This window comes from Schistocerca piceifrons, chromosome 2 (assembly GCF_021461385.2).
Source record: "Schistocerca piceifrons isolate TAMUIC-IGC-003096 chromosome 2, iqSchPice1.1, whole genome shotgun sequence".
NCBI classification, from domain to species: domain Eukaryota; kingdom Metazoa; phylum Arthropoda; class Insecta; order Orthoptera; family Acrididae; genus Schistocerca; species Schistocerca piceifrons.
The window spans coordinates 416969210-416990666 of record NC_060139.1 but is presented as its reverse complement, the minus strand read 5'-3'; the positions used below and the strand labels follow the sequence as shown (position 1 = coordinate 416990666).

General features: G+C 41.4%; 1 protein-coding gene across 1 annotated transcript in view; it reads right to left on the bottom strand.

The window, feature by feature from the left end:
* LOC124775439 (macrophage mannose receptor 1-like) overlaps window positions 1-21196 on the bottom strand; it is a 53027-nt gene extending 31831 nt beyond the window's left edge. Inside the window, exons 1-2 of the mRNA XM_047250272.1 lie at window positions 21139-21196; window positions 5105-5356 (exon numbers count right to left, since the gene is read on the bottom strand). Of these exons, the coding sequence (XP_047106228.1) occupies window positions 5105-5356; window positions 21139-21196 (310 nt within the window). The remainder of the gene's footprint in view (window positions 1-5104; window positions 5357-21138) is intronic.
* Window positions 21197-21457: the final 261 nt, after the last annotated feature.

The following is a 21457-nucleotide window of genomic DNA, read 5'->3' as shown; positions in this document are numbered from 1 at the left end:
GTCAATAGCACGAAAAAACCGTTATGATGTAGAACGTGTCAAATGCACAAGAAACGCGCACAGGAAACAAGTGTTCTTTTTTTACGTTGTAGTGTTATACATAAATATTTCTATTATCTATCCCATTCCCTTAAATGGCACAAAATGCATTATTAGATCTCCAGATTTATTTACTCATATTCAAGAATTCATCTATGGTATAGAAGGAGTTGTCAAGGAGGTATGATTTCAATCTGCTTTGGAAACTGTTACTGCTGTCTGTCTTTCATTTATAAAAAAGTTTTATAGCAGTATATTTTACCCCATTCTGTGCCAAGGATAGTTTAAGTAAAGGATAGCGTAGGTCTTTCTTTTTTCTCGTATTGTAATCATGAATGTCGTTGATTTTAAACTGGTCTATGTTGTTGAGAAAAAATATCATTGCTGAGTAAATGTACTGTGAAGCAGTTCTAAGAATTCCTAACCTTTTAAACAGATGCCTGCCAGATGTGCGACTATGTACCCCACACATTATTCCAACTACTTTCTTTTGAGCAGTTAATACCTTTTACCTAAGTGTTGAGTTGCCCAAGAATATTATTCCGTATGACATCAGAGAGTGGAAGTATGCAAAGTATGTTAGCTTACTAATCTCTACATCCTCAAAACTGGCAATTATTCTGATTGCAAAAGTTACTGAACCTAGTCACTTTAGGAGATCCAAAATATGACTTTTCCAATTAACATTCTCATCCTTATGTACACCCAAAAGCTTAGTATGCTCTACCCTGGCTACTGACTTTTTTTATGTGTTATGTTTATTGAAGGAATTATACTTTTTGCAGCAGAAAATTGGATGTACCATATTCAAAGACCTGGAGGGCAGGACGCCCATGCGACTTTATGCCTCCCCCCACGATAAGAGATGGGTCACCAAAACAAGATGGAAATCAACCTGTCCTTCGGACGCCAGCGTCAGTTCTTCGGAACGCTCCCAACGTACGGGGAACGATGCTGTGAGCAATACCAAACTCCTGGACTACGCTCGTCAGAATTCATCTTTCTTCCACTTACCCGATGGCTCTTCTCCATATCAGGTCACCCACATGTTGTCTCCGGGCTATGAGCTTGTGATGAAGAAAACAACCACAGTGCACCGTTACCACTCGCTGATTGACACACACTGTCCCTTTCCGTCCTTTAAACTGCCTCGCGTTGCGGGGCCCATTCCATTTGGCACTATAGTCACGCTCATCTCATTCCATGCGACGTAAAAATTTCTGTGTACGAATGGGTGACCTCCAGCGACAGGCTCTCACACTTTCATTCGCGTCCATTGTGTTTTTGGTATGTTATGTTACGTTATCTAGTTCGACATGTGTTTTAGAAACAGTGTACTGTACATCAAAACGGTACATTTCTGGACATGGGTTCCTAATCAAAACATTGTCTTCTAAGCCACTCAATAGCCCCTAGAAGCTTATAATATGAATTTTGAAGCAGCCTGTATAATTTGCCTAAGATCTCTCTCCTTGTGGAGTACTTTAAGCGTCAGATCGATTGCACTGTTGTAATGGTTGGCTACACACTGAAATGAAGAAGTCATATACTTTGAAGAGCCAAAGAAACTGGTACACCTGCCTCACATCGTGTAGGGCCCCCGCGAGCACGCGAAAGTGCCGCAACACGACGTGGCATGGACTCGACTAATGTTTGAAATAGTGCTAGAGGGAAGTGACACCATGAGTCCTGGGAGGGCTGTCCATAAATCCGTAAGAGTACGAGGGGGGTGGAGATCTCTTCTGAACAGCACGTTGCAAAGCATCCCAAATATACTCAATAATGTTCATGTCTGGGGAGTTTGGTGGCTAGCGGAAGTGTTGAAACTCAGAAGAGTGTTCCTGGAGGCACTCTGTAGCAATTCAGGACGTGTGGGGTGACGCATTGTCCTGCTGGAATTTCACAAGTTCGTTGGAACGCACAGTGGACATGAATGGATGCATAACTTTTGTTCTTTGAGGCCCGCAGTGAAAAACATGTCTTTTAAAGACATGATTATTTATGAATAATATCCAGCTACACTGCTATGTAAGTTGCTTATATTTTATCTCATACACCCATTTCGGCAAATTGTCATCGTCAAGTGCTTTGTAAATACATAGATAAGTGATGGTCTTAATATAATGGTTTTGTAACTATGATCTGGAAATTTATAATATATCATTAGGTGTTTTACCTTAAACGTAACATCGTTGCTGTCATGTTCTGTCTGTTTTCGAATTATTACTGACCAAAAATTGCGACCACATTGATGATTCACTACTGGTGCTGTGACGAATTTCCTCATTTGAGAAAGTTCATGATTACCGACAAAAGCTGCTATGACTATGTGACAACAGTGATGAACTCATGGATTGTACTGCCTGACGCCAATGACTTTATCTTGCCTGATATTATGCAAATTATGAACCTGATGGTGGTCTGTGGGTCGAAATTGGTAATTAAATAAAGAAATCTTTTCATCATCTTTTGGAGGTAATCACGACATGTTTGAAATGTTTACGAACTGTGGACACAATCTTTTGAAAATATTTGAATTTCCTCATATCGCACGCATACCGTTTTTACGATTGTCATGGAAGCTCCACACCGAAAATGATTGCTGGCCGACGCTGCAGCGAAGAATTTCAAGGGAACGAGCATTTAAGGACAACAATCGACAAGTTGGACATAATTAATTCTCACACTTTGCGACCGAGGCGTAGGATTCCTACGCTAACGTAAAATCATAAAAAATTTCAATGCAGTGCCACCATTCAACTTCGGAAGAAATCGAGAAAGTTCAAGCAGTCTAGTTACTCGAAATGAATAGTTATGACTATGGTTTTCTGGTAGCAAAATGGCTATCTTTTGGCTGATTTCATGGAACAAAGTTCAACGTATAAGCTGATGCATACTGCGAAAATCCCAAAATAAAAAGCACCATCAAAAATCAACAGCACGAAAAACTTTCGTCGAAGGTAGCCTTCCAAGGCAACACACGTCCACAAACAGTTACCTGTACCGATAGTGAGGTTCAGTATTTCCCTTGGAAATATATCGGCGACCTACGATACAGTCACAACCTCGCAGCCAGGCGTATGGCCCATTAGACTGGTGGCCAAAGGTTTGACGACAACGTGAAAAATTAAGACTGAATCGTCGACCGATTGAGTTATCAAAGGAAGAACTTTTAGGCAGACGGATTGAAAGAGAGAGTACAACTTTACGCGGAGGCCTCCGAAGTGAAAGGAGATTTATAGAAAAGTGTAATAGGTTTGTAGTAAATTGAAAGAGTCACTGGAGACTTATTCTAACAAATATATATTTCTCATGACTCAACACCGTTTACTTTTTGAATAAGGTGTTACTAAATTCTCTCCGTATCTCATCGTTTCTTATGTACCGTAGAATATTTGCACTAATTTTAGTCACAGTATTCTGAAGCTTCTCTTTCATTGTGTCCGAGTTTCCGTTTAGACAACCGTTGTATTAGTGAGATTACCTACGTTTCATTTCTTGTGCAGTAGTGGAAATCAGTGTAAACGCATGGATATCTGCAAGATAATTAACATTGTCGGCTGGATAAGTTGTTCACAATGTATATGCGATAGTATGAATTCCAGTATATCGACAAATGCAACTAAATGATACTGCATGTGATGTAAACAGCACAGTATATAACAAGACTTCAACGATTCAGGTGGCAGAGAGTGGAACTCTGTATAAAGACAGCCGGCTCTGTGCGGTGTTAGTGTGTGCGTACGTGGCCTTCCTGTTGATAGGAAACAGATGTCATTAGCGCCAGTGCGTGTTGAGTACATAAACCACGATTGACACAGTGCCGTGAGGAAAACAATTACCATGTGATGAAAAAGCGAAAATCATTACGTACAAGGAAATGAGACTCTCTGATAATCAAATCGCTAAGCAATTGATCTGTTCATTGCAGTGATTAATAATCTCGTTACATTGGGTGCACGATATGGACGGAACGGAAAATATGGGCAAAGGAGAAAATTATCTGAGGTATAGGAAGGACTACTTTTGCACAAAGCAAGGGCCACAAACCAATATTCTTCTCAACTTAATGCTGATTTACAGTTGCCAGTAATTACCATATGACAAATACCTTGCATTCAAGAAACAACTGCAGAAACCCTATCTGACACTCAAATGTAATCAGCGTAGATTGGAGTTTGCTGAAAAATATATGCGACAGATCTCAGAATGGGATAAAGCGATTTTCAGTGATGAAAGGAAGTCTAATTTAAATGAGCCGCATAGATTTCAATATCATTGGCATGATCCGACAACAGAGCAACAGGTAAGGATTAACAGAAATTTAGTGGAAAGTTAAGTCAGGCCTTTATTAGTTGAACACTGAGGTGCTAAAGAAATAATTGATTAGAATCTATGAAGACCTAGGTGACGAAAGTCTAACATTTCAAGAAGATAATGCTGCTGTGCATGTTCCTGCTACAACAAAAAAGTGATTAGAAAATAAAGTATTGATGTCTTGTTCTGGCCTGCACGTAGCCCAGATCTTAACCCCGTGGAAAACTTTTGGGGAGTATTTTCAAGATGTGCTTTTCGCAATAGATGGCAATTTGAGTCCGTATGTGAGCTGAAAACAGGATACGAGAAGAGTGGGAGACAGTTTCCCTGCAAGACCAATAAACCCTAACGCAATCAAAGGGAAAGAGAATTTTTATTGTAATTAGGAAGAACGGAGGTTAGATATTGTGCTAACAAGGCAATAACACAACAGGACAGTGCGTGCCTGTATACCCATTCCCATACAGAAAATGCAAACGCCTTATTTTATTTCTTGTGTTATGAAAGGAACAATGTAATTCCACAATGATTATTAATGTCTTATGTGAGTCCACTACTTTCACAGTTAATTCGATAAATGTATGCTTCAGACATAGCACTATTAGTTTCGTGAAACCCTGCATTTACAGTGATTTCCACTATTGTACTGTTCAACCGGATGGGCAGGTAATCTTGTTAGTCTAAAGTGTTATGTTTCACCTTCACATACTAATCATCTGATGACAGTTACAATCGATATCATTCTTACCGTCAACTCCAACGAATACGCCCTCTCTGACCTCGTCCGAGATACCAACCCAGGCCCACCAGAGTCCGTTCTCCTTGGCGAATATCTGGTTCAATCCGTCGACGGCGTTACGGTCTGGCGGTATCGCCAGCCGAGATCCATCAGCCTTGCAGGCCTCCTTGGCCGCCCACCACGTCTTGAACGTGCGGTAGAGCTTCACCAGCCCGTAACCAGGCACGAACTGGTAACCTCGCGGGATGTCCGACACTTTGGCTGCAACACAAGTCACATTCGTCACCCCGATAGGTTATCCATAGTTGTTCTACTACCTATGAAGTGTGGTTTCCACTATATCATTATGCACCATTATGTTACAAGTTCTACTGCCTCTCTTTATTATCTGCTTGGGGTCTACAGTAAGTTCTGTAGCACAGTTTCCAATCACTTTGAAAGCGACATTTAATCTTCTATTAATTAACAGAAAAGTATAAAATACCAAAGAAGATTACAAATCTTGTAAAAGCTACACTTGAAGTCTCGAAAGAGAAAGCGAAAAAGCAAGATGGACATTCCATGACTTTCGACATAAAAACAGGTGTCATGCACGGAGATGGAATATCACCACTCTTGTTCAAGATAATCTTATAGGATGCACTCGGTGTAGCATACAAAGCAAAAGAAGGAGTTAGCAGATAATGTAACATTACTCACGAAAAGTCTAGATTACCTTAAAATACGACAAAAAATATATTCAGAAATGCATGGTAAGTGGGATTAAAGGTAAATGACGAGGAAACAAAATGGCTCTCCAAATGGCTCTAAGCACTATGGGACTTAACATCTGAGGTCATCAGTGCCCTAGATTGCCCTAGACTTAGAACTACGTAAACCTAACTAACGTAACATCCATGCCCGAGGCAGGATTCGAAACTGCGATCGCAGCAGCCACGTGGTTCTGGACTGAAGCACCTAGAACCGCTCGGCCACAGCGGCCTGCGGAAACAAAATTAATGAGGGCAGCATGAAATTACAAGACAAAAAGGCGAAAGTCCTATATGTGTCTGAAGAAGTAAATGAGTTTAAACACCTGTGGGTTTTAGTGAAAACCGGAAATGATAAAAAGCAAGAAATGGGAAGAAAGATAAAAGCGTCTCCAAGAGTGTCACATTTACTCAGCAAATTGCTATCGTCCACTTGACGTTAAAGATGATCCGAAATACGGATACACTACAATGAGACAGGTTTTGTAGTATGGGCAGAAATACTACACCGGCAAACTTCATGGGTAAGTAGCTGTTGTTTTGAGGAACAAAATGAGGATAGGCACCCATGTCGTGAAACATCATCCATCGACACTACAGAACGTCAAAGTTACAGGCATGGGCACCTGTACATGTGTACCCAACAAGGAGGCGCAGTGGTTAGCACTCGATTCGTATTCGGGAGGACGAAGGTTCAAACTTGCGTCCGGGCACTCTGATTTAGGTTATTCGTGATTTCCCTAAATCGTTTCAGACAAATGTCGGGATGGTTCCTTTGAAAGGGCAGGGCCGACTTCCTCCCCCATCCTTCCCTAATCCGATGGGGCCGATGACCTCGCCATTTAGTCCCCTCACCCTGAATCAACTAACCAATGTGTATGTGTGTATATGCAGAGTGATTCCGTGATAACTTTCAGGGATGATGGAGAAGGATAAATGTATCAGTCTGAGGTAAGGGACCATGACCAAGAAACGAACGAGTCAAGATTTACATGCGAAAATCGCTCTCATATCTCTCTGTCAGTGGAATACATGCACCGGTGCTGTTGTTGCTAAGATTATAGGACAGTCAACTTTCAGAGGTGGTAGTATGGACCAAAAGAAGAAAAATTGTCTAGCAAGTATGGCTTCTAAAATGATTACTTCAGGAGCTATGAGCGATTGTTCAACTTCGCTACTGTGAAACACATCTGTTGAACAAGTGCTCATATCTCTTCAGGTACGCATTTTAGAGCCCATGTTTACCGGACACTTTTCCTTGTTTTGCTCCATAGTACCACCTCTGAAAGTTGTCTACCCTACAGTGTTAGCAACGACACTACCGGTGCATGTGTTCTAACGTCAGAGGTATCAGAATGATTTTCGTTTATAACTTTCGACTGGCACATTTCCACACAGTGGTCCCTTACCTCAGACTGACCCACGTACCAATCTCCATCATCCTTGAAAGTTTGTAACGTCATCACCGAATCATCCTGTATACATAAATACATATACAACCGCCGCGCGGGGTAGTCGCGCAGTCTTCAGCGCCTTACCACGGTGCGTGCGGCTGACCCCCATCGGAGTATCGAGTCCTCCCTCGGGCGTGGATGTGTGTATGTTGTCCTTACCGTAAGTTAGTTTAAGTTAGATTAAGTAGTTTGTAAGACTAGGGACAGATGACCTCAGCAATTTGATCCCATAGGAACTTACCACCACCATATGCATCGACAGGCTCTGTGGTTTCGTTGCATGACACTTACAGACCCGGATTCCTATCTTCATTTTGTTCCTCATGACAAATTCCACATACCTTCAAACTTCCTAATTTTGAAACACCCTGTGTAATGAACCATATGTTGTTGATGTAGCGAAGACAAAGGAGAGCGAGATGGTCCAGCCAAGTGTCAGAGATGAAACCTTTAGGTGGACCGAAAATAAGATGGAGAGGACAGATGGCCAAGGGTGTTCCAGTACTTGGAGGAAGAGAATGCCAAGGACGTCACGCTGCGGAGGAGGCTACTTGACGACGCCAAAACCCAGCCGGCCGCTGTGGCCGAGAGGTTCTAGGCGCCTCAATCCGGAACCGCGCTGCTGCTACGCTCGCTGGTTCGGCTCCTTCCTCGGGCATGGATGTGTGTGTTGTCCTTAGGTTAGTTTGGTTTACGTATTTCTAAGTCTAGTGGACTGATGACCTCAGATGTTAAGTCCAATAGCGCTTAGAGCAACTTGAAGCCAAAACCCAACAGCTGTTTGTGAGGTTACGAGACTAACGGTACGAATTAATTCATATATCCAGTTCCACAACATAGATTTTGTGTCACAACAATTCGACTCTTCTGTTATCAGGACAGATAAATCTATATTTGTATCTTCTTTCTTCTTCTACATATACAGGTTGAGTCACTAACTAATGCCGAATAAAATAACTCCGAAAGTATGATAGTAGGTGAAACGTTTATGGGACAAATGTTGCATGGGACAATGGGGGCCATAATATGACGTTCGTTTTTTGTTGCTAGGTGGGGTCGCATCAGAGATATGAAGATCATCTTTTTTTTTAATGGGATGCTATAATTTGTGTGGTGTGCGTACTGAAAGACCTTCGGTACACACACAATCAGATTATTTGACTCGTCGCTCTAACGAAGTAGGCGAGTGTCAGCAATATGTCTCGTGGTCTTATCGTGGCGTGTTTATCTTCTGCCGTTAGGTCAGACGATAGAAATGCCACTTGCACGCTTAGAGATTGACGGTGACCCACTTTAAACAGAACATGATTAATTTTCACACACATTTATTAAAATAATAAAAAGCATAGTCATTACGTAACTTGATTCTGGATGCTGTTTACAATTGAAAATCTGAAGTTCCTTTGGTCTTGGTACATTAATCTTATTCTCACATATCTCTGATACTTGTCAAAGTGTCTATTCATTTATCTTCATGGCTATGTACAGGAATATTGTAATCTTATTAGGCACAGACTGAAACTTGACTATAGACTGGTGCAGACAAATGCAGGCTGACTAATCGGAGGTCTGTACACTCGTTATAATACCTCGCGCGTTCAGATATCACTGCGCGAGTGTGATCCGCGAGGAGAAAAGGTTCTACGTTAGCAGCAATCTCATTGGCTGCGTTACATATTAATACGCTGATCGGCGGAAGCAGAATTTGGTCCGTCTCCAAGGCAGCGCCATCTCGTAGTGCGGAGATGGACGAGCGCTGCGCCTGCGCTGTTGTGCTTAGCGGGGCGCGCTCTAGTGGGAAAGTTGTGTACGCGCTGAATGCGTGGAACTATGTACACAACAGTTTGGTACCTATTTTCTGACAACGGCTATCGAGACGAATCCAATGATGTGTAACAGTAAGGTCTTTGAAGGTCAACTAAGGTCACAAAGGTGGCATGAACGTCCATTTACAGAAGATGTTCGAAGTGATGACCATTGGTATCAATGCAGTGCTGCAATCTTCTTATCATGGATTGAGTGGTATTCCTTATAATTGCGGCACTTACCGAAGCACATGCTCTGACGATGTTATCTCGTATATCGTGCAAATAGTAAATATTCGCCGAATACGACGTATCCATCTAACGTACCATTGAGTGTAAACACCATTCGACGGTTTCGCAATACAATACTAACAGGAACGGTAAGACAAGTATCGTCGAGTCAAGCGAATGTGAATGAGGTATTCCTTCGAAGAACAAGTGGATATGCTTCTCATGTACGGTTAATTCATACGAAATTCAGTGAGAGCTAGAGACTTATACGCTGAAAGATATCCTCAACGTACTCATCCTACACGTCGTACGTTTGCCGGCCGAAGTGGCCGCGCGGTTCTGGCGCTGCAGTCTGGAACCGCGAGACCGCTACGGTCGCAGGTTCGAATCCTGCCTCGGGCATGGATGTGTGTGATGTCCTTAGGTTAGTTAGGTTTAACTAGTTCTAAGTTCTAGGGGACTAATGACCTCAGGAGTTGAGTCCCGTAGTGCTCAGAGCCATTTGAACCATTTGAACGTCGTACATTTAAATATGTGTATGATAAATTGAGGACAATTCGATCTTTAACGCACCGGAAATATATCCGGCAAAGGAAAGTAACTAACGGGGAAACGGAAATTGGTACTCTTCCCACTGTGGTTCGAGACCCTTGTGTTAGTTCGCGTAAAATCGCAAGTGAATCTGGCATGAGCCAGAGTAGTGTTGTTCGTGTTCTGCATCGCCATAAATATCATCCTTACCATATCAGTCTCCACCAAAAATTAACTGGTACGGATTGTATGCGTCGCATTGAATTCTGCCGATGGGCAGAATTCAGCGGGATGACACATTTATTAATTTGAATTTATTTACTGATGAGGCTACATTCACGAGCCATGGAAATGTTAATTTGCATAACATGCATTATTGGGCAACTGGAAACCCATGTTGGCTGCGGCAAGTTGCAAACCAAAAACCGTGGTCGGTGAATGTATGGTGTGGGACTCTGTAGGTCAGAATTATAGGCCCCTATTTTGTCAAGGAAATCTTAATAGGTATACCTGCTTAAAAGAAGTCCCTCTAACTAAGGGCTCACCTTCAGAGGACGTCATGTTTCCAAGTAGAGAAGAAATTAGCATATTTCATCTAAATATAAGATTTATTAGAGATAATGTTAGTGAACTGCTTATAGATGTTGTCTCTGAAATTGTTGGTACATCGGAGCACAAATTAAATAATTTGACAATTCAGATGAGATGGCTGTTATTCAAGGAGTTCATTGTGGGGTAGGGGAGTGGCCATATACGTAAAAAATAGTATTCCGTTTGAGTCCATAGGCGTATCACGGCACTGCACTGAACAGGTATTTGAATGTTGTGCAGGGGCAGTTGAATTTAGTGAAACTGAACTTCTAATAGCTGTTGTCTATAGGTCCCCTAACTCTGACCTCAGAGCATTTCTGCTCAAGTTATAGAGATTTCTTGATTCTCTTTATAGAAAGTACCAGAAATAAGTTATAAGTGGTGGCTTCAATATTAATATTGTATATGACGTTGCAAGAGAAAGGATGTTGGTCATCATCATCATCTTGGACAGTTTCCAGCCACTGGCTGGGTCTGTCGGGAACACAAGCCTCTCCATCGTGTTCTGTCTTTCCACCATTCCCCCTCTTCCACCTTCGTCCAGTTCTCTCCTCTTCTCATCACACATTCCTTCACTCCCTTCACCCATCTATCTCTTGGTCTTCCTCTGGGCCTCTTCCCCTCCAGTTGCAGATCAAACATCCTCTTTGGAATTCTTCCCTCATCCATTCTCTTCATGTGTCCATACCACTGCAGTCTTGATTTTTCTATCCTGTCCTGTACTGGTTCCTCCTTTAGTCTTTCCCTCACATACAAATTTCGCAATCTGTCTCGTCTTGTTACACCCAACCTGCTCCTCTGGAACTTCATTTCACTAGCCTGTATTCTACTTTTGTCGCTTTTGTGCATTACCCATGTCTCACTTCCGTATGTCAATATGGGGACAAAGTAGGTTCGGTATATAATTCCCTTGGATTTCTGTGGCACCTCCTTGCTCCAAATAAGCCCCCTAATGCATTTGTAGAACTGCCCTGCTTTTCTGCACCTTTCATTTATTTCCATTGCGTTTCCCCCCTTACTTTCAATCACGCTTCCCAGGTACTTGAAGTTCTCTACCACTTGTAGTTTTTCCCCTCCACAAGTTATATCCACATTTGGCCTATTCTTCTTCCTTGTTGTGACGATTATTTCACTTTTCTTTGCAGAGAAATGCATTCCATATTGTGCTGCCGTTGCCTCCCATGCATCTAACTGCTCTTGCACCTCCTTCACGCAATTTCCCCATAACATCAGGTCATCGGCAAAAAGCACTGCTTTCATTTTATGATCTCCAATTGCATCTGATACTTGCTGTAGGATTTCATCCATAACAATAATAAACAATAAAGGCGAAAGTGCACTTCCCTGTCGCAGCCCATTTTCCAGCTTGAACCATGCAGTACGTTCCCTCCCCACTTTCACACAACTCTCACTTCCCTCATACATTTTTCTGACTTTTCGTGTAATCTCTTCATCTATCCCTTTTGCGTTCAGCACATCCCAGAGCTTGTCCCTACAGATACTGTCATACGCCTTCTCAATATCCAAAAAGGCCATGATTAAGTCCTTCCCGTACTCATAGTGCCTTTCCTGCAGTTGCCTTACCACAAATATGAGGTCCGTTGTTGATCTTCCCGGTCTGAAACCGTACTGCTCCTCTTGCAGTCTACTTTCAATACTGCTTCTTATTCTCTTCTCCAGCATCTTTTCATAGATTTTTCCACAGTGGCATAGCAGGGTGATTCCTCTGCAGTTCTCACATCATCTTTTATCCCCTTTCTTGAAGATCGGGACTATAATTCCTTTCTTCCAATCCTCAGGAATTCTGTTCTCCTTCCACACCACCCTCAGCACTCTGTATAGCCACTGGGTTCCTACTTCTCCTGCTGCTCGTATCATATCCACTGTTACTTCGTCCCAACCTGGTGCCTTGCCCCCTTTCATCCTCTTTATGGCTTCTTCCACTTCATTCCAAGTTAGATCATCAATTTCCCCACTATTATAATCGTCTGCTGCCTTAGGCTCTCCATCGCTGTTAGTTACCTGCTTGGCAGCATTCAACAGATCTTCAAAGTACTCCTTCCAAATCTTTTTGAGCTCATGCATTTCCTCCACAACTCTTCCATTATTATCCATGATCCTCAGGCACTCGCTTCTGTCGTTCCTCTTATTTCTTACCATGGTGTAAAGTACTTTTTTGTTCCCTTCACTGTCCTCTTCTAACATTCTTGTCCATTTTTCCATCCACTTCTTCTTCTCCGCCCTTACTATGGTCTGTGCCGCTTTCTTGCTTTCCTTATATTTTACCCTAGCTTCCTCTGTTCGGGTCTGGAACCATTCTCTGAAGGCTTTGTTCTTTCGAAGTACTGCCACTTTACATATGTTGTTCCACCATGGGGTTTCCCTACTTCTCCTCTTTGTGCTAGTTCTTCCGCACACAGTCTCAGCTGCCTCAACTAGAGCCCTCTTAAAATCGCCCCATTCTTCTTCCACTGTTCTCTGATCTTCCTTTGGCAGCTTCTTCCTGATCAGTGTCTGGTACTGGGTCCTCCGTTCATCCTCTTTCAGCATCCATGTCTTCAACCTTTTCTCCTGTATATCTGTTGCCCTCCTATCTTTTTTCTCTCTCAGGGTGGCTACCAACAGCCGATGGTCGCTGTCTAAGGCCTCAGATGATATGACCTTAACATCTGTGAGGCTGCTCATCATCTGCCTATCCACTAGTACATAGTCTACTACTGAAGTTTGGGACCAGTCCCCACTGTACCAAGTTATTTTGTGACTACTCCTCTTCTTGTACCACGAATTTGCGATCGCCAGCCCATTCCTCTTGCAGAATTCCAGCAACAATTTTCCTTCTCTATTTCGGTTCCCCCAGCCCTCTGGTCCCATTATCTCCTCGAATCCTTTCCCGTCTGTGCCAACATGTGCATTGAGGTCCCCTATTATAATCTGATTTCCTCCATTTAGCTGCTTTTGCATGTCATCTTCAAATTCCTCCTTCTCCTTTTTTGTACACCCCACCTGTGGGGCATATGCTTGGATGATTTCAATGCTTTTTCCTTTCACCCGTACTCTGGCTTTTATCATTCGATCATTGATACCTTCCACCTCCTCCTGCAGACCCTCTCTGACCACTATTGCCACTCCATTTCTTCCCCTCTCATTCCCTATCCAGTACAGTTTACATCCTTTACTTAGTGGTTTTTCACCAACTCCTCTCCACCTAGTCTCAGCAAGTCCCAAGATGTCCAATTTCCTCCTTTCCATCATTTCTACAATTTCTTCTAACTTCCCAGTTAGAGTCCTTACGTTTAAGGTGCCCAGCCGTAAACCATCTCGTAATCCTTTTCCATTGCTTGGTCGGTTTCCTTTAAATCCGTTCCGTGATCCGAGGCATGTTCCCTTTTTGAAAGCAGTTGATTTATCCACTACTGGCTTGCTAGGCCTATCGCAGCTTCACCAGAGCCCCGTTAGCCGTCACGTTTCAGGGTTAACATAGGGCCTTCTCAGCTACCGTAGCGGTCCTGGGGCACACAAAGTCCCCGCTGTACATCGCCCCTAAAGGCAATCCCCTACTTTGTGCCGTTGCCCATCTCCCACGACTTGGACGAGGGGTTGGACTTATGGGAGACAAGAGAAAGGATGTTGGTATATCTCCTAAATTCATATTATCTGATGCAGACTGTGTTTTTCCAACTAGGGTGCAGGGGAACAGTAGCACAGCCATAGACAAATTTTTATTCATACTTCGTTACTAGATAGACATTCTGTTAGTAAAATGGTGAATGGCCTTTCAGACCATGATGCACAAATTTTAATACTAAAAGGCTTTTCTCCTGAAACAAATGTCACATATAGTTACAAACTATGTCAGAAAGTCAATCTAACAGCAATAGAGAGTTTTTTAACATCGTCAAGGAACAAGAGTGGTAGGATGTTTATAACGCCGGTAACACAGATGACAAATATAATGCTTTCCTTAACACATTTCTCATGTTCTTTGAGAGTTGCTTTCCATTAGAACGTTCTAAACGGGGTACTAGTAGTAAAAGGCAGCCCTGGTGGCTGACCAGTGGGATAAGTCAATCATGTAGAACAAAGTGGGTATTATATAAAAATGTTAGAAGTAGTCACAGTCAAGCTACGGAGCCCATTACAAACAGTAATGTAAGGTGCTTAAAATGTTATTAGGAAGGCAAAGAGTGTGTGGTATGCAAATAACATAGCTAATTCACGGGATAAAATTAAAACCATATGGTCAGTTTGTGAAGGGAGTGTCTGGTCAGCAGCTCAAAGTTGACGATAAAAAGTCAGTTCGCAGTAAAAATATTTCTGTTACTGAAAAATCAGATATATGTACAGTATTTAACAATCATTCTCTGAGCATTGATGGTAAATTAAATAAAAATTTAATTTCTACAGAGAATCATATAACTCTCTTGTCAAATGCCTTTCCGAGATCGATGTCAGAAATACTCTTCTGTGATACAGAAAAGGGGGAGATTGAGTCAATAATTAAATCATTGAAGACTAAGGACTCTCATGGTTATGATGGAGTGCCTATTAGAATATTACAGTGCTGTGCTGCACATGTTAGTCCTGTATTTAGCTATATTAGTAAGTTTTTCTCTAGGAATGGTCAGTTACCCTGAACGATTAAAGTACTCAGTAGTAAAGATGCCTTTTAAAATGGGAGGAAGGGATAATGTAGACAATTTTCGACCTATTTCTATGCCATCAGTGTTTGCTAAAGTTATTGAAAAAGCTGTGTATGTAAGGATAATAGGTCATTTCATATCACACACAATTATCTATCAAATGTACGGTTCGGTCTTAGAAGTCGTTTAACAAATGAAAATGCTATAGTCTCTTTTCTCTGTGGGGTATTGGATGGGATGAACAAAAGGTTTCGAACGCTGGGCATATTTTTTTTTATTTAACTAAGGCGTTTGATTCTGTTGATCACAAAATATTGTTCCAGAAGTTGGACCATTACGGAATACGGGCAGTAGCTCACAATTGGTTCACCTCTTACTTTAACAACAGACTGCAGAAGGTCATTATTTACAGTGTTCAGAATGGCTGTGATGTGGGGTCTGAGTGGGGTACGATCAAGTAGGGGGTGCCCCAGGGATCAGTGTTGGGGCCACCCCTGTTTTTTAATAATATAAATGATGTCCCCTCTATTATTACAGGTAAGTCTAAAATATTTCTGTTTGCTGATGAGACTAGCCCGGTAGTGATGGATACCGTGTGCAACATACTGGCTCGGTTTCAAAGAGTGCAGTTCACGACATACGTTCATGGCTTATAGAAAATAAACTAATGCTAAATCATAGTAAGAGTCAGATTTTTACAGTTTCTAACACACAAATCAACAAAATCTGACGTTTTAATGGCACAGAATGGGCATATGATTATTGAAACTGAACAGTTCAAATTTCTGGGTGTTCAGATAGATAGTAAGCTGTCGTTGAAAGTCCACGTTCATGATCTTGTTCAGAGACTTAATGCTGACATTTTACTATTCGAATGGTATCTGAAGTGAGTGATAGTTCGACACGAAAATTAGGCTACTTTGTTTATTTTCATTCACTTATGTCGTGTGGTATTATATTTTAGGGTTACTCTTCCCATTCTAAAACCACGTTTTTGGCTCAGAAATGGGCGGTTCGGGCAGTAACTGGTGTAAGCTCACTAAACTCTTGTCGATCCCTTTAACGAGTCTGGGTATTTTGACGTTGGCCTATCAATATATATATTCCTTAGTGTCATTTCTTGTTAACAATATTAGCTTATTCCTAAGAATAAGCAGCTTTCACTCAGTTAATACTCGGCAGAAGTCAAACCTGCATTTGGATAAGACTTCCTTAACTCTTGTGCAGAAAGGTGCGCAGTATTCTCGTTGTATTGTTGACTACGTTTACTTAAACTTGTGGCTTGACATTTTCAGGTTCATAAATATTTTATTTTTATCTGTCATTACTTTTATGTTGTAATGTGTAGTGACACGTTCCATGACCTTGGATATTTGCTCCTCAATTTGGTATTACGAAACTTGAAGTGTAAATAAAATAAAAATACACCACATTCATGGAAGAAACATTAGGTCTGTTATTGGAAGAAATACCTTTAGGAACAAGGACAGGATGGGGCTTCAATACGATGGGAAGGGGACGAAACAGAGAGGTCACCGGTCCTGTCGGATTAGGAAACGATGGGGAAGGAAACTGGGAGTGAATTTAGTGAAACTGAACTTCTAATAGCTGTTGTCTATAGGTCCCCTAACTCTGACCTCAGAGCATTTCTGCTCAAGTTATAGAGATTTCTTGATTCTCTTTATAGAAAGTACCAGAAATAAGTTATAAGTGGTGGCTTCAATATTAATATTGTATATGACGTTGCAAGAGAAAGGATGTTGGTATATCTCCTAAATTCATATTATCTGATGCAGACTGTGTTTTTCCAACTAGGGTGCAGGGGAACAGTAGCACAGCCATAGACAAATTTTTATTCATACTTCGTTACTAGATAGACATTCTGTTAGTAAAATGGTGAATGGCCTTTCAGACCATGATGCACAAATTTTAGTACTAAAAGGCTTTTCTCCTGAAACAAATGTCACATATAATTAGAAACTATGTCAGAAAATCAATCTAACAGCAATAGAGAGTTTTTTAACATCGTCAAGGAACAAGAGTGGTAGGATGTTTATAACGCCGGTAACACAGATGACAAATATAATGCTTTCCTTAACACATTTCTCATGTTCTTTGAGAGTTGCTTTCCATTAGAACGTTCTAAACGGGGTACTAGTAGTAAAAGGCAGCCCTGGTGGCTGACCAGTGGGATAAGTCAATCATGTAGAACAAAGTGGGTATTATATAAAAATGTTAGAAGTAGTCACAGTCAAGCTACGGAGCCCATTACAAACAGTAATGTAAGGTGCTTAAAATGTTATTAGGAAGGCAAAGAGTGTGTGGTATGCAAATAACATAGCTAATTCACGGGATAAAATTAAAACCATATGGTCAGTTTGTGAAGGGAGTGTCTGGTCAGCAGCTCAAAGTTGACGATAAAAAGTCAGTTCGCAGTAAAAATATTTCTGTTACTGAAAAATCAGATATATGTACAGTATTTAACAATCATTCTCTGAGCATTGATGGTAAATTAAATAAAAATTTAATTTCTACAGAGAATCATATAACTCTCTTGTCAAATGCCTTTCCGAGATCGATGTCAGAAATACTCTTCTGTGATACAGAAAAGGGGGAGATTGAGTCAATAATTAAATCATTGAAGACTAAGGACTCTCATGGTTATGATGGAGTGCCTATTAGAATATTACAGTGCTGTGCTGCACATGTTAGTCCTGTATTTAGCTATATTAGTAAGTTTGTCTCTAGGAATGGTCAGTTTCCTGAACGATTAAAGTACTCAGTAGTAAAGATGCCTTTTAAAATGGGAGGAAGGGATAATGTAGACAATTTTCGACCTATTTCTATGCCATCAGTGTTTGCTAAAGTTATTGAAAAAGCTGTGTATGTAAGGATAATAGGTCATTTCATATCACACACAATTATCTATCAAATGTACGGTTCGGTCTTAGAAGTCGTTTAACAAATGAAAATGCTATAGTCTCTTTTCTCTGTGGGGTATTGGATGGGATGAACAAAAGGTTTCGAACGCTGGGCATATTTTTTTTTATTTAACTAAGGCGTTTGATTCTGTTGATCACAAAATATTGTTCCAGAAGTTGGACCATTACGGAATACGGGCAGTAGCTCACAATTGGTTCACCTCTTACTTTAACAACAGACTGCAGAAGGTCATTATTTACAGTGTTCAGAATGGCTGTGATGTGGGGTCTGAGTGGGGTACGATCAAGTAGGGGGTGCCCCAGGGATCAGTGTTGGGGCCACCCCTGTTCTTTAATAATATAAATGATGTCCCCTCTATTATTACAGGTAAGTCTAAAATATTTCTGTTTGCTGATGAGACTAGCCCGGTAGTGATGGATACCGTGTGCAACATACTGGCTCGGTTTCAAAGAGTGCAGTTCACGACATACGTTCATGGCTTATAGAAAATAAACTAATGCTAAATCATAGTAAGAGTCAGATTTTTACAGTTTCTAACACACAAATCAACAAAATCTGACGTTTTAATGGCACAGAATGGGCATATGATTATTGAAACTGAACAGTTCAAATTTCTGGGTGTTCAGATAGATAGTAAGCTGTCGTTGAAAGTCCACGTTCATGATCTTGTTCAGAGACTTAATGCTGACATTTTACTATTCGAATGGTATCTGAAGTGAGTGATAGTTCGACACGAAAATTAGGCTACTTTGTTTATTTTCATTCACTTATGTCGTGTGGTATTATATTTTAGGGTTACTCTTCCCATTCTAAAACCACGTTTTTGGCTCAGAAATGGGCGGTTCGGGCAGTAACTGGTGTAAGCTCACTAAACTCTTGTCGATCCCTTTAACGAGTCTGGGTATTTTGACGTTGGCCTATCAATATATATATTCCTTAGTGTCATTTCTTGTTAACAATATTAGCTTATTCCTAAGAATAAGCAGCTTTCACTCAGTTAATACTCGGCAGAAGTCAAACCTGCATTTGGATAAGACTTCCTTAACTCTTGTGCAGAAAGGTGCGCAGTATTCTCGTTGTATTGTTGACTACGTTTACTTAAACTTGTGGCTTGACATTTTCAGGTTCATGCCACCTTTATGACCTCCGTTGACTGTTACACATTACTGGATTCGTCTAGATAGCCGCTATCAGAAAATAAATGACCTTCATATCTCTGACGCGACTCGACCTAGCAACAGAAAACCAACGTCATATTATGGCCCCCGTTGTATCATGCAACTTTTGTCCCACAAAATTTTCAGATCCTATCATACTTTAGCAGTTAATCTTGGTGGCAATTGTTAGCAACTCACCCTGTATATCTCCTACATATACCAATAACAAGACGGCAAAACCATTGTGTGCGTCTGTTTGAATAAGCAAATCTCCAAAACTACTAGAAAAATGTTGATGGGGTTCACACAGGTAACTTGAGCGTAGCTTGTGGCAACGTACAGTCTTCATCTCATCAACACCTTATCACGGATTTCAAGTTTTATGGAAAACCGTCGTGGCAGTCTGTTTCTTTGTTTAAGGATGCTAATCTCCAAAGCCACTAGATGAATATTTGTACGGTTCCCACAGATAATTGGATTGTAGCTTGGGGCAAGATACTGGCCTTATTGGGTAAGAATCACAACACTGTAAAGAAAGATATCTCATTTCGAGTTCTATCCAAAATCGTCTGCTGGGCTTAGTAGTTCCGTTATTTAAGCGCCAGGGCGTAGTACACCAAAGAACCATTAGATGGTGCTGTTAATTTAATTAATACTAAATCATTGTTAGAGATATTTTCGGGAGTTAAGTCAGTGGCAAGCATTAAGTGCCGCAATCTTATCTTACTTGATAAGGATACTGAAACACCAAACATGTCCGTGAGTTGTAACTAATGGCCCCCCACGTCATACAGCCTGGGTTGCTTTGTGTCCCAGATGAATGCATTCTGGAATAAGCAGTTTACCAGGTCTACGCCATGCACGTGTACGTCCATCAATCGCATATAGAGAGATCCTATACTGAAAACAGGGCGCCATTCCACTCTTCACTCAGTTCTTTCATGACACTAACGCAGCCATCGTTTGGGGGTCGTGTTGTCACTGATAGCCGGCCAGAGGCATACCTGATGAAAATTCTGCTGCCAGAAGACAGTTCCAAGAGATCCGAATTTCCTTCCTGGATGACGTTAGGTCGGCCGCCGCAGCTCGCATTACGAGTACGTGTCGATCTGGCGTCTGTACTGCACAGATGTCCATCACCTGCTCTAGAGGCGTGGCAATGTGCCACATACCACTTTTGAAAGCAGTACGTGTCACCGATGCATTGTGCCCAACATGTGCAGCAATCCACCTACACGTCCACCCAACTTCCCGCAGGTCCACAATGCTATACCGTTCAAGTTGCTGCAGCTGTTCAACAGGAGTATGTACTCGTCCGTGGAGCATATGTGTACCCTAAACAGAAATATGCAAACACTGTTCACTTCTGAACTCAGCACCGTTGCTGCCTACAGAATCAAAATTGATGGTGCACAGACAGGTGTCCTCAGCGCCATCTGAGCGCCGACGACAACGACAAATGAATATCTAACACAACATCACTCAGTACGTAGGTATTATACCGTGATGCCACTGAATTCAGTCCTTTAGGGCATTTAGGGCATTGCATTATTTTTCCTCAGTATATTATCAGATAAAAAGACTGTAAATGATCATACACCGAACTAAAGCCGCGCGGGGTAGCCGCGTGGTCCGGGGCCTTGCCACGGTTCGCGCGGCTTCCCCCGTCGGGGGTTCGATTACTCCCTCGGGGATGCGTGTGTGTGTGTGTGTGTATGTGTGTGTGTGTGTGTGTGTGTGTGTTCCTTAGTGTAAGTTAGTTTAAGTAGTGTGAAAGCCCAGGGACCGATGACCTCAGCAGTTTGGTCCCATAGGAATTTACCACAAATTTCCAATTTTCCGAACTACAATACATTGCAGCGTGCTGGATTTACATTGCAGACAGTTCCCCACTGTGATTCGAAATACGATACATTGCTTGCAAGAGAAGAATCATACTCACATTGTTGGCACGAAACTCCAGGCGTCGGAGCCTGAAAATGGGCAAAAATGGGCTCCATTATAACCCAGTCAAATGTCCATAAAAATAGTTTTTGTGTTATGATATTACAATTAGTTAAAGCATTTTTGATAGTTTTCATAACCAATGGAAACATGTACAGATTTAATAGTTTACAATGAAATGAAATTATTAATAGATCTGGTACACAGATTTCAAAATTCATATTCAATCAATTAACTGTGCCTGATGGTAAGCAAGTCCTGTAAGAGAATCTTATTGATATTTTCACTATACTGTTTTGAACGGTTAAAGTTAGTGA